The following is a 12,805-nucleotide window of genomic DNA, read 5'->3' as shown; positions in this document are numbered from 1 at the left end:
TAAATGATACTTGTCTGGGTCAATTTCTTGTTTGTTGCTAGCATTTTTAAACAATTCTTTAAACTTGCACCGTCATCCATTTTTAATATTTACCTAGTTTATTTTTGTTTTTACTGTAAACATAATAAAATTACAAATGTAACTATACACTGCTTATGAATTACTGAAATAATTTAAAATGAAAGGAAATTTAGAGTGCAGTATGCCTTTTAGTATTATTAATAAAAAAACACTACATACAATAAAAAACAAAAGACCTGGTATTGTGAAAAACAAATATGTTTAAATGCATGAAAATTATGTTTGACATAAGGGTCTGCTTAGAATGAGAAACCAAAGAAAGAATCACTTTCATACAAGGGACATAGAGGTTGTAATTGCAGAAGGACATTTTTCAATGGCAAAAATAATCAGATTTGTTTAACCTGTTTACTTACCATGATACCCGTATGAAGAATTATGTAGTGCACAGTTTGGGCAACATCAGCTGCATGAACCAAATTGTGGTATGGATTCCTGTACTTACTGTAGCCAGCTTCCAAAGCTTCCACAAATGAAACAAGACAGGCAACAGGGATCTGAAATAGGTTATCATTATATATATAATGTTATCATATAACTTATCTAAAGAAAGCAAGACAGCACACCTAGAATTTCCATTGCCTTGAACAGAACATGTGCTTGTTAATTTTTTTTGCATATAGACAATTCCCTCCACTAATATTGGCACCTTGGTAAATATGAGCAAAGAAGGCAATGAAAAATAGTTTTTATTGTTTAAACTTATTATCTTTTATTTAAAAATATTCTGCACACTGCAAACACAACACAGGTTTCTAAAAAATTGTGAAATATATGTGTGACACAATTATTGTATTTCGTCAATACTTTGTGCTACCTAAATATAAGAGGGTTTTTTCCAATAATTCCAAATAACATACAGGGAAAAGAAACAAGAAAAAATACATAGTGTAGATGTAGAATGTTCAAACTAAAAAATAAAAAAGAAGAATGTGTGTCTATGCACTCACCAAACTCTAAATATGAAAAGGCTCTTCAAAAAACCATATCTTTACTTCTACGATCCTTAATATTAAACAGAAACACATCCTATTGTGCAATATCACAAACGCAAAATAAGGGTAAAGAAATTCAAACTACTCACAATGGTGCACGCACATGAATATAATCTTCAGATGTTCATCATGACTCCAATCTACAATTTCTTTCTTCACCCAAGTGGTGTGGCTGTAATGCCTTGTTGTCGAGGCATTCAGCAACACAGAGATCGGTAGCAGGGGCCCCGTGTGGCATCAGACGCCAATGTCCACCATATATTGTATGGTGATGGTCGCCAGATTTAAAAGCGCGTAGGAGGCGATCAAAAGTCTCCCCAGACCCTCCTGAGAACTCTGCATTATTGCATTCAACCATGCAAGTCAATGGGGCCTAGCTTTCTAATCACAATATGATTGTCAAAATAAATGTAAATATATATATATATATATATATATATATATATAATTGGTAACATGTAAAAATAATTCCCCACCATCAAGGAAACCTTCCAGTTCCAATAAAATTTTAATATATATATATATATATTTTAAAAAGTTTATTTTTATGAGCAAGTTGTAAAATCAACGCTATATCTTCACAACAATTTTGCATGGAAAGAGTTAAAATATTGGCATGCTAAATGCCCATGGAGTGTATAGTTTTTGAAAACGTATGATTTTAAGGGGTAATCAAATTGGCCAGGGTTCAAAGATGTTCCAAAAATAGGACAGGCTGACCAGATGTCAAAAATTCCAAAAAAATGCACACCTCACAAAGGTGGCCTTTTACCTCCCAAAGAATCCAACAAACCCATGCATGGTGGTATTACTGTGCTCAGGAGATGTTGCTAAACCCATATTGGGGTCTAGCAACATCTCCTGAGTGACATAAGTGACATATACCAGGAGCGGTAAATTCATACCTGAAGTACAATGTGTGTGGAAATAAAAGCACACAAAATACCACCAAAAATTATGACAAAGGCTGGTGGTAAAATGTGTGCATGAAAAGGGTGTGCAGTATTTGAAATACCCTGAGGTGTCTAGTTTTCAAAAATATATGATTTGATGGGGTAAATTGAACTGACCTACTTTAAAGTTCTCCCAAATAGGACATGGGCAGAATTTTCAACATGTCAAAATTCCAATTTGAAAAATGCACACTTCCCAAATGTGACAAATTTTGACTATGATTGGCAGTAGAATTAGTGCCTGGAAAGGGTTAAATTGGGACACAATTCCAGGTTAAAATAGTGAATTGCCCTAAATTCAGCCTTTTGCCCCCGAAGCAACCTAACAAACCTATGGGTGGTATCACTGTACTAGGGAGATGTTGCTGAACACATATTGGGGTGTTGTTTGGCAGTTACTACCACAAAGTTTGACAAAGACTGGTGGTAGAAAAAGTGCATAGAAAGAGTTAAAATACTAGCATTTGAAATACCCTAGTATAAATTGCATTGGTCAGCTTCAAAGATGTCCCAAATAGCACATGGGGGCAGAATTACCAGATTTGGAAAAATCAATCAATAACACTCCTTGTACTTATTGCCCCATAACTTGCAAAAACAAGAAAAAAACCCAAAAAATATTGGGTATTTCTAAACTCAGGACAAATAGTAGAATCTACTTAGCAGGTTTTTTAATTAGCTTTTATAGATGAGTACAAGATTTTTTAAGTAAAAGTCAGAAAAAAGTCGTTTAATACTTTATTTATTTTTAATATGGCAAGCCGATCCGGCATATGAAATAAATTAAATAAAGGATTAAAGTAGCTCTGGCCGGCAGGATCAGCACGCACCGGCCGTTTAGATAAAATTTCCAGCAATCTGATGGCCGCCTAGTGATGATGAGACTGAGAGCAGGGTGAGGGGTGAACGCTCCGCCCCCTCGCACCTGATGTCGGGTCAGTGACATCCTGTTACCATAGAAAACGGCAGTCTGCAGCTACCAGAGGACGGAGGACAAGATGAAAAAGCCCCAAAGTGGAAGAAGTAGAAGGTCAGTAAACTAATTTATTTTTTGTACAAACTGTATAATATTTTTTTGTATTTTTTAAAAATGTGTGTGTATGTAAGTGTGCTTTTTTAAATTAATTATTTTTAAATGATTAAACAAAAAAAGAAATCTCTGTATGTGTTCACATGTTCAGCCTCCCCATGTCATTGCTGTCCCAATTCAGCCCCCCATGTAATCTCTGTCCCAATGAGCCCCTCCCAGTGTCACCCCTGTCTCCATTCAGCTCCCCAGTGTCACCTCTGTCCCCATTCAGGAGGCAGAGTGCCCCATGATATGCCTTTTTAACACCCTTTATGCCACTCTGCCTCTATAAATGCCTTTTAACCCCTATATACCACTCTGTCTCCATAAATGCCTTTTAACCCCGTATATGCCACTCTGCCTCTAAAGTACCTTTGCTTCTTTAAAGTGCTATGTGCCTCCTTAAGACACTATATTGAAGCCACTTACTTTAATTAAAGTGATAGGTGCCTTAATTCAAAAGCATTTGGCCATTCAAAATATATAGATAAATACAATAAACCGAAAGTCACTTTGAAGTCCACTTTCCTCAAATAAGATCCACTGTCCTCAGCACGGTTCGGCACTGGCTTCTTCAAGAGGAAAATCGTTTTCCTATAAAGCTTGATGAGGTTTGACAATACATGGCAAGGGATCTGAGACCATTCCTCCATACAGAATCACAGAATTACCTAATATTTATACCCTTCTGAAACAGGAGGTCATGGTTGAACAATTTTCTGTTCCTAGTCAACCAGGTGTACTAAAAAATGTAAAATATAAATGGGAATATTTGAATTCATAGGGGTGCCAATAATTGTGCCACACATATATTTAACATTTTTTTGAATAAAACTGTGTTGTGTTTGCAATTGTTTTATATCCATGAGAGCAGAGTATTTTTTGAAGAAAAGATCAAAAGGTTAAACAATAAAGACAATTTTTCACAGCCTTCTTTGCTCATATGTAACAAGGGTGCCAGTATCAGTGGACACATCTCCATTAAGTTCCACCTTGCTGTTGATGCAGGAGAAGAAAAAAAAATCCTTTCTTAGCTCTAAAATGGCAATTGGATTTCTCACTTAATCAAAAAAGGATAACAAACCATGGCCTTATAACCAATTATATCCCTGTATATTACAGCCCATAGTTAAAGGCTGCTATTGAATTTGATAGGATAACCTCTGTGGGTATGAATTTGATATCCTTATTGTTCTTATAATAATAAACTTTGTGTGTCTTTCTAACACAATGCATGAAATATAATATTGCAATGTTGTAATTAAACAAATGGTGTTATAATGGGCTATATTTTAAGATAGTTATAAGTTTATATTAAAACTTACATTAGGTTTACCAACATGTATGTCATAAAAAAGTGGTATTTCTGGCTACAGCTGGGTACTTCTTAATTCATCAGTACAGTATATGCATAGATATAACTAAAATCTAAAACAGATCCTTAACATGTCACTTGCTATGAATTAATTTTCATAGTTTCTTTTAACTAGTTCTCATTAAATAGAAATTGTGCAGAATAGGCAACTGTGCTATTTTAGGAAAAAGGAAACATTTTTACCTTAAAGCGATTTACAAGGTCATATCTGGTAAACAATTCATAGACCATGAATTTAAGAGAATGTTCTCCGCTTGCCTCATTCAAGGAAAACACATTAAAAGACCAACGGTCAAGATCCTGTTAAAGAAAATGGAGACATATATTACACGTAAACAGAATTATGCAATTAGCACAATCTAAAACAAAAAAGTATGAACATTAGTTAAATGATTTTAAATAATTATGCCAACTAAATAATTAAAAATTATGCAATCTGAGTTAACAGGTAACTGTGGGGAACTTGAGGGACCAATCCACTGACAGACTTTTTGGCCACAAGTCTTCCATGAAGACCACTTCTGACAAGACTTCACTGGACAATAGATAGGTGTACCGGGGTCCCACTCTTTTCTGCCAATGCTGAGCTGATGGCACTGCTGAACATCTTCTAATTGCAAAGTGGAGTAAGCATGATTTTTATTTTATCTGCTGTACTAAATTTCCTTGGGTGACCACCGCGTATACAGTCCTTAACATTGCTCATTTCTTTGTGCTTTTTCAAAAGAGCTTGGGCAGAACATCTGGAATCCCCTGTCTGCCTTGTAATTTCTGCCCGGGAGAGACTTTGCTGATGCAGTATACTTTGTGCCTTGTTGCTGTGCTCAATCTTGCCATGGTGTATGACTTTTAACTTTAAACATTGTCTTCAGCGAGACAATTGGTGGTGAGTTTGGCTGTTCCTCAGATGTTTCTGTTTCAGTTAATGATTGTGTTTCAACATACATCATAAATTGATAATCATTAGCACATGTTTTGGTCTAAAAAATTACGTTGCGTAACATGACACCGCAGTGAAACTGAGGCTGCCCGCACAGTGTCCAAGCAGCCAGACAGAAAGCTGCAGGAAAGGTGAGAGGTAAGCGAGGGTGGGAATGTATGTATGTGTGTTTGTATATATGTATGGATGTGAGCATGGATGTGTAATTGTTTGTGAGCATGGATGTTTAATTGTGTGTGTGTGTGAGCATGGATGTGCAATTGTGTGGGTTTGAGCATGGATGTGTGATTGTGTGTGAGAGCATAGTTATGTAATTGTGTTTGTGAGCATGGATATGTAATTGTGTGTGATTGAGCATGGATATGTAATGGTGTGTGTGAGTATGGATGTGTAATTGTGTGTGAGAGCACAAATGTGTTATTGTGTGTGAGAGCACAAATGTGTAATTGTGTATATGTAAGTGTTTGTGTGTAAGCATGTATGAGTAAGTGAGATGGAGTGTGCATTAGAATCAATGTGTGTGTGTTAGTGAGTATGAGTAAGTGTGTGTTATTTGTGTAAGTGTGTTTATATATGTGTGCCAGAGTGTCAGGCTCATCATAGTAGCCCTTAACTGGATGTTGGAGTCCAGAGCGCAGGAGTGTAGGAACAAATGACACAAGCAGAATGTTTGGTTATAGGTTATAATACAAAAGCAACGCAAGACATCTCACCAGAAGCAGCAGAGTAGGAGGCATATCATGCATACAGACTGCTGGGGAGTATGAGAGTAGAAAAGTCCAGGTACGTATTCAAAAGGGTGTGGGACAGGTAGCAAGCAAAAAATGGAAATCCAGTAGGCAGTCCGGGTGAAAGAGGTAACAGGCAGGCATGTAAATCCAACAGGCAGATCCAGCGTCTGGCATGAACTATGGCTCCAAAGAACTTAATGAACTCACACCTCTGTTACTGGGAGGCAGGGATATAAAGCCTGTTAATCAGATCAAGTGTGAGTTGTCTAGGCTTCAGGTGAGGGAGGCAGGGTAATGGTATAACAAAACACAGCTGAACATAAATACACAGCACATTAATTATATACATAGCAAGACATGCATACATGGTACAGGATGCCACAAAGGACAGGCAACAAGGCAAAGAACACAGGGGATGGAGCGAAGAACTGAGATGTATAAGGGAAAGAGGGCAAAGGTACATAAAATACAGACAGAAATAAACAGGACAGCAAGCTGTGGAGAGGAGTTTAACTCCAGGCAGACTACTTAAAGGGGTGGCCACGCCTGGCAGTTTGCAGGGCTGGGGCTGAACCCTGACACAGAGTGTATGTTGGAAGGGACAAAGAAGGCCCAGATACATTGTTTGACAATGATGGCACCAACCAGCTGTTGCAATTTACGCGCCAGGGTTTCTAGTTACTCCCCTGGTCACACCAAATATTGATTTAATTTAGATTTTTCTTCAGTTCACTAACTTTGCATTTTGTTAAACCAGAAAAATAAACTATTAACATGTCTATGTTTGAAAGCACATATTTTTGACTATTTTTGAACGCCTTCTTACTTTTCAGCATTTTTTCACACCTGCCTACAACTTTTGCTGGTGTTATGTAAATAAAAGATAATAGAACACTATGATTCCACTATCTATTTAATATATGCCACACCTTGGAAATATTGCTGGTCCCATCGTTAGCAAAACATCTCATAATTTTGAACTAAAGGTGTCAAAACCATATCAAGTCATAAAATTTAGGACACCCGAAAACTATAGCTCATAGAAAATATTCTTGGAAGCACAGATGTTTCATGTTTTAATCATTTTCAGATGGTTTTTTTTCTTATCGTTAATGTGAGATGTTATCTCTTTTACTGCTGATCTAATGCACACGACTTATCAAACACACCATTTAATTTTTGTATGACAAATGTTTATCTTTGCTCTTTGAAAACTAAGGATCAATCCACCCAATGTAGTTTAATAAGGCAAAATTCATAAATGTTTTTTCGTCATACAGCAATGTGTTTTAACTAGGGCTGCAACTAACGATTATTTTAATAATCGATTAGTTGGCCGATTATTTTTTCGATTAATCGATTAATCGGATAAAAAAAAACAATATGCAAATTTTTTGTTTATTTAAAATAATTTAATGAACTGGATGTTAAAAAACAACTTAAAATTTACATTAACATTCTTATTTTGTTATGATGTAATAAAAAAACAATATTTTCAAAGTACAAAAACCCAAACACAATATTTATGAAACAAAATAACCCCAAACATTCTGAAAAGAGGTGGACTATTACTGTTCAAGAAACTTTGCACCCAGCACTTTGCACCCAGCACTTTGCACACGGCACTTTGCACCCGGCACTTTGCACTTTGCACCCAGCACTTTGCCCCACCCCTGGCACTTTGCACCCGGCACTTTGCACCCGGCGCTTTGCACCCAGCACTTTGCACCCAGCACTTTGCCCCAGCCCTGGCACTTTGCACCCAGAACTTTGCACCCAGCACTTTGCACCCAGCCCTGGCACTTTGCACCCAGAACTTTGCACCCAGCCCTGGCACTTTGCACCCAGCCCTGGCACTTTGCACCCAGCACTTTGCACCCAGACCTGGCACTTTGCACCCAGCACTTTGCACCCAGCCCTGGCACTTTGCACCCAGAACTTTGCACCCAGCCCTGGCACTTTGCACCCAGCACTTTGCACTGTGCCCCTGCACCCAGTCTCCAACTCTGCCCTGCACCCAGCCCTGCCCCCACATTCTGCCCTGCCCCAACACTCACACCCTGCACCCACTCTGCTCTGCACCCACACTCACACTCTGCCCTGCACCCAGTCTCCAACTCTGCCCTGCACCCCCACCCCCACTCTGCCCTGCACCCAGTCTCCTGCCCTGCCCTCACACTCACACCCTGCCCTGCATCCCCACCCTGCCCTGCACTCAGTCTCCTACCCTGGCCTGCCCCCCCACCCCCACTCTGCCCTGCATCCCCTGAAACCCCACCCCCACCCCCGCGAATCGCTCTGTGCGAATGGAGCCACTCGCACAGAGCCAACCGCTCTGTGCGAATGGAGCCACTCGCACAGAGCCAACCGCTCTGTGCGAACGGAGCCACTCGCACAGAGCGAACCGCAACTAAAAGAAGGCGCGTGTAGCGGAAGCGGGGAACGCTCGCGGAGGTAAGTAAAAGGAGCCGAGTGCTCCAATAACGAATCGATCACTCAATTAAGCGATAACGGAAATCGTCGACAACGATTTCCGTTATCGATTATTATCGATTTTATCGATTCGTTGTTTCAGCCCTAGTTTTAACTCAGTCTAGAGCATTGCTGTCTAACTAGCTTTTTAACCCAAAAGGCCCCATGCCATTCAGATGCTTAATGCAATTGAGTAAATGATGTAATAAATAGTATCTATTTAATTTGATGATAGTTGCACAAATTAACTATAATGGGCTTCATAGGGCCTGCAGCCATTCAGTTAGACCACACTGGTCTAAAACAGCATTGGTCTAGCACAGGCATCAAGGAAAGACAGGAGCAAGAATTAGTGTGGCAATGTTCTCCGTGTGGTGGCAGGAAACGGAATAGTGAGTGGGAGCTACACGTTTAATCGGTAGGGACACAGTCACCTAAAAACAACTATATATAATATAAAGTACATTTCATATTTATTCATGTGAAAGTTTGACAAAAGCATTCATTAACTTCACAGAACATTAACTGTGCATCAAAACAGGCTAATTTAAGAAATAACAACACAGTGCCAAGCTTTGCCCAGTGATTGGCAAATTATGACATGTTTTTTTCAAAAAATGACAATCAAATTTCTTCATAACCCTTCATTTAGTTTTGTAGCACATCAAGGTTCAATCTTAATAATATTGGTAACATGCTTTTTGCAAAGTTTAATAAGGTAAAAACACTATTCTCGAGCGGTTTCTGACAGGTCATGTAGTGAAAAGATCTCAAATCCCTTTACATTTGCTATTTTAGAGCTAACTACAGCTCAAAATACTACTATTCAGCTTTTGATCTAAAAACAGTTATCAAGCATGCAATGAGCAGAACAGACATTCAATCACAGCGCCCACATGGGCTTCTTGTGTCACAGTGAAGTTGCATGAAAGCATACAGTATGTTGTCATATTCTTGCATTCTCCTTCAATCCATGACAAGGTAAGAGCCAAGTCTAGTCCCAGCCCAACCTCTAGCTACACCCTGTCCACACATAGTCATATGTCACTTATCTCTTATCACCCCCCCAACAAAGATGTCATATTTTCAGCTTCTGAAATATATAGATAGATAGATAGATAGATAGATCATTACATATAGACAAATATGAAATGCCTATTAAAAGTTTGCACAAAACATCTCTTGGTTCAGTAGAGTGACCATCACTGCAGCGATTACAATCAGCACAACATGTAAAACATGATCCATGTGTACTCAGGAACCACAGAAGTCTATTCACTAAAGGAAGAGTTGGTGAGAGAGTTTGCAAGAGGACTGAGGTTTAAACTCCCTAACGTCACTATTCATTATGAAGGGCCATAATTGTCAAGTTTCTCCAACAAGAATGGTTGAGCTGGCTCTTAATGCATAATGCAATATGAGAGGAGGCTTTGAAGAAATGTCACTGAATTCACTATGCATTATAAAATGCTAGTCACGCTCCCCCAGAAGCTCACTCACTTTGATAATGTGTAGTGAAGATAAAGGGCTGAAACATGAAACCACAACACTCTTGTCAACTCTCCCTTAACCATATACAGATACACTTGTAATTCACCTTTAATGATGCAATCACTGATGATGGGTAGGTGAGACCGGCCATATTAGAGGATCGTCTGTACATTCTAAGAAAGCAAATGAGACAGCATTTTAATTAATTAAAATATTTTTGTCTAGAAATAAACAAATTCATATTGAAATTGAAATGTAGGCAACAATAAAGCTGTTTTTTCTATCTTATAAAATGTTAAGTGCCTAATGTTCAGAACGTATTTCCCTGGAGCGTTTTAAACCTACATAGCTTTTATTTTTTTTAAACTTTGACAGTCACTGATCAGTGGTCATATAATGTGCATATACTCAAATTAATACAAATCGAATTGTACATAGCTTAAAAATAATACATTCACCAAACTAATAATAAACTGTTATTTCACCTTTCAACAAATATTCCAGCCTGGACAGCATGGACAATGCTTCGAAACTTTGGCTTTTCCTCTGGACGTCTTCTCCTCATTCCCATTTTTCTTGTGAAGGTGGATGCTAACCAATCTCGTACTTCCAATGGAACAGAGTCAGTGTGTATATCAGAAAGTTCATCCTCTGTGTCAAGTAGTCGTCTAGAACGTTATAAAGAAAACCACAAGTATTTAGGGTTATTTTTTGCTATAAACAGACTTGTGAGTCCACATGGCATTGAGTCATGAATACAAGACATGACCAAGGAGCAATATGGATTTGAGTCTTTATAGCAGAAATAATGGACAGACTAGCTGGGCTGGATGGTTCTTATCTGCCATCATATTCTAGAACACGCACAGAAATCAGACACATCATGGGCAAGAAGGCTTCTTACTACGATGATAACAATATGAGTAGCTAGACCACCCAGGAATAATTACATAAATGATTAAAAAAATTCACAGTTTAAATTAAGCTAACTTTATGTTTAGCAGAAAAAACCCCCACATATAATTCAGCTGCTGAAATCAAGCTCTCAAAAACTGAATAATTATAAAGACACATCAGGCTTTTCCAGCAGTCTATTGTATCTGATATATTAAAAATTATCTCAAAATACCTCAAACAAACGAGCATTGAACACAACCATGTATGGACAGAGCTTTGATATTTATTGAACTATATTAAGACAAGTCTTTCAGCAAGGATAGGCTTTAGGTCATGGCTTATGGGAAAATGGTTTCTTAAATTACTCTTTCCTTCAAAACAGCCAGGAATAGTGCATTTATTAATAAAAGGAACTATTTTTATGAGCTAATCCAAAATATTTAAAAACTATCCATTATTATACAAGGTTTATTTTAAGTTTCAAAACACTACCTTTATTTTAATTTTGAATTTTAACAATTCATTACAAAGAATAAATTTTTTTAAACCCTAAAATGAACTGATGGGTTTTTCTTGACTACAACTCCCATCACCTTTAGCCAGAATGATGATGAGGTAATCGGGATTTGTGGCTGCGAAAAGTGCGTGCAGCAAAGGTGCAAAAAAGCAGATCATACTTGTGGATGTATTTCTTACCTATATTTTGTTTCTTTTGCTCCAATTTCATCCACTCTTATGTCTGCCTGCAAAATGTTGTGTGCTGTCACCTACATGGGCTGCGTCTAACCATTTCTATGGTTATGGCACCACTTTTGTGCAAATTAGGGGTCCCTTTAAACACTATTGTTTTCCGGCAGCTTTTTTTTTAGTTTGTTTTGCAGAATATCTGCTTGCTGGAGAAATGGTATTTTATCTGTACAATTTCTGCGGATCCTAAGAAATTGACTCCTGGGTATTGCTCAGCCATGGTTTATGATGGCCCAACAATATACCCTTTAGGATGAAAACTCATATGTTTCCCCCTCTTCTACATTTCCCCACAGACAATACACCGGATCTGCCTGTATCTCCACCTCTAATAGATCCAAAGGGCTACCTTTGGTTTATGGAGAGTTGCCTTCTTTGAACAGTGACTTTCACTGAAATAGACAAGACAGGGATGCCCATTATCCCCATTACGTTTTGTGTTGTGCTTGAACCGCTAGCTATTAGGAAAAAGAAAAGTAGTGTAATCCAGGGTATAACAATCAAAAATCAAGTACATAAACTTGGATGGTTTGCTGATGATATATTATTAGATATCTTTCATGTCACTATAGGTATTACATTCAACTTTAGAAGAATATGGTAGGTCTTTTTATAAAAACAATGTTGCTAAAACTCAAGTTCAGCCAATAAATACTGTTGCCTCTAATATTACTAGAAAACCTCTTTCCTTCTGAATAGTGTACGGACGATATTACATATCTTGGTATAAAAGTAACTAAACAACCAGCCAATGCATTTCTTGGCGGTGTAAGGTGGTTAAATTAAACATCCTTCCTAAATGATGATATGCATCATGTTCCAAAAAGCATAAATATCAAAAAGCATTCATAAATTGAATTAGGAATAATAAAAGATCCCCCCTATCAAAAATCATCATGCAAACACAAAGGTGAGATTTCCACACATTTCAGTATATTATTATATATATCTATATATATAACACAGTCCATTGTGGCCTATGTTCACACTGACACCACTTTGTGGGTATCCATAGAAAATTATGTTAAATTAATTGACATTTCTAAGACTTTTA

At 37.7% G+C, this 12,805-nt stretch overlaps 1 protein-coding gene across 1 annotated transcript in view; it reads right to left on the bottom strand.

The window, feature by feature from the left end:
- LOC149287590 (dual specificity calcium/calmodulin-dependent 3',5'-cyclic nucleotide phosphodiesterase 1A-like) overlaps positions 1–12,805 on the bottom strand; it is a 46,158-nt gene that overhangs the window by 23,168 nt on the left and 10,185 nt on the right. The window contains exons 2-5 of the mRNA XM_089492775.1: positions 10,593–10,775; positions 10,214–10,280; positions 4,657–4,773; positions 438–578 (exon numbers count right to left, since the gene is read on the bottom strand). Of these exons, the coding sequence (XP_089348901.1) occupies positions 438–578; positions 4,657–4,773; positions 10,214–10,280; positions 10,593–10,678 (411 nt within the window). The 5' untranslated portion in view covers positions 10,679–10,775. The remainder of the gene's footprint in view (positions 1–437; positions 579–4,656; positions 4,774–10,213; positions 10,281–10,592; positions 10,776–12,805) is intronic.

The sequence above is a fragment of the Sceloporus occidentalis genome, unplaced genomic scaffold, assembly GCF_023333645.1.
Source record: "Sceloporus occidentalis isolate IW3139 unplaced genomic scaffold, rSceOcc1.0.p SCAF_59, whole genome shotgun sequence".
Lineage (NCBI taxonomy): Eukaryota > Metazoa > Chordata > Lepidosauria > Squamata > Phrynosomatidae > Sceloporus > Sceloporus occidentalis.
The sequence above is the reverse complement of the archived record's forward strand: the minus strand, read 5'-3'. Positions and strand labels throughout refer to the sequence as shown.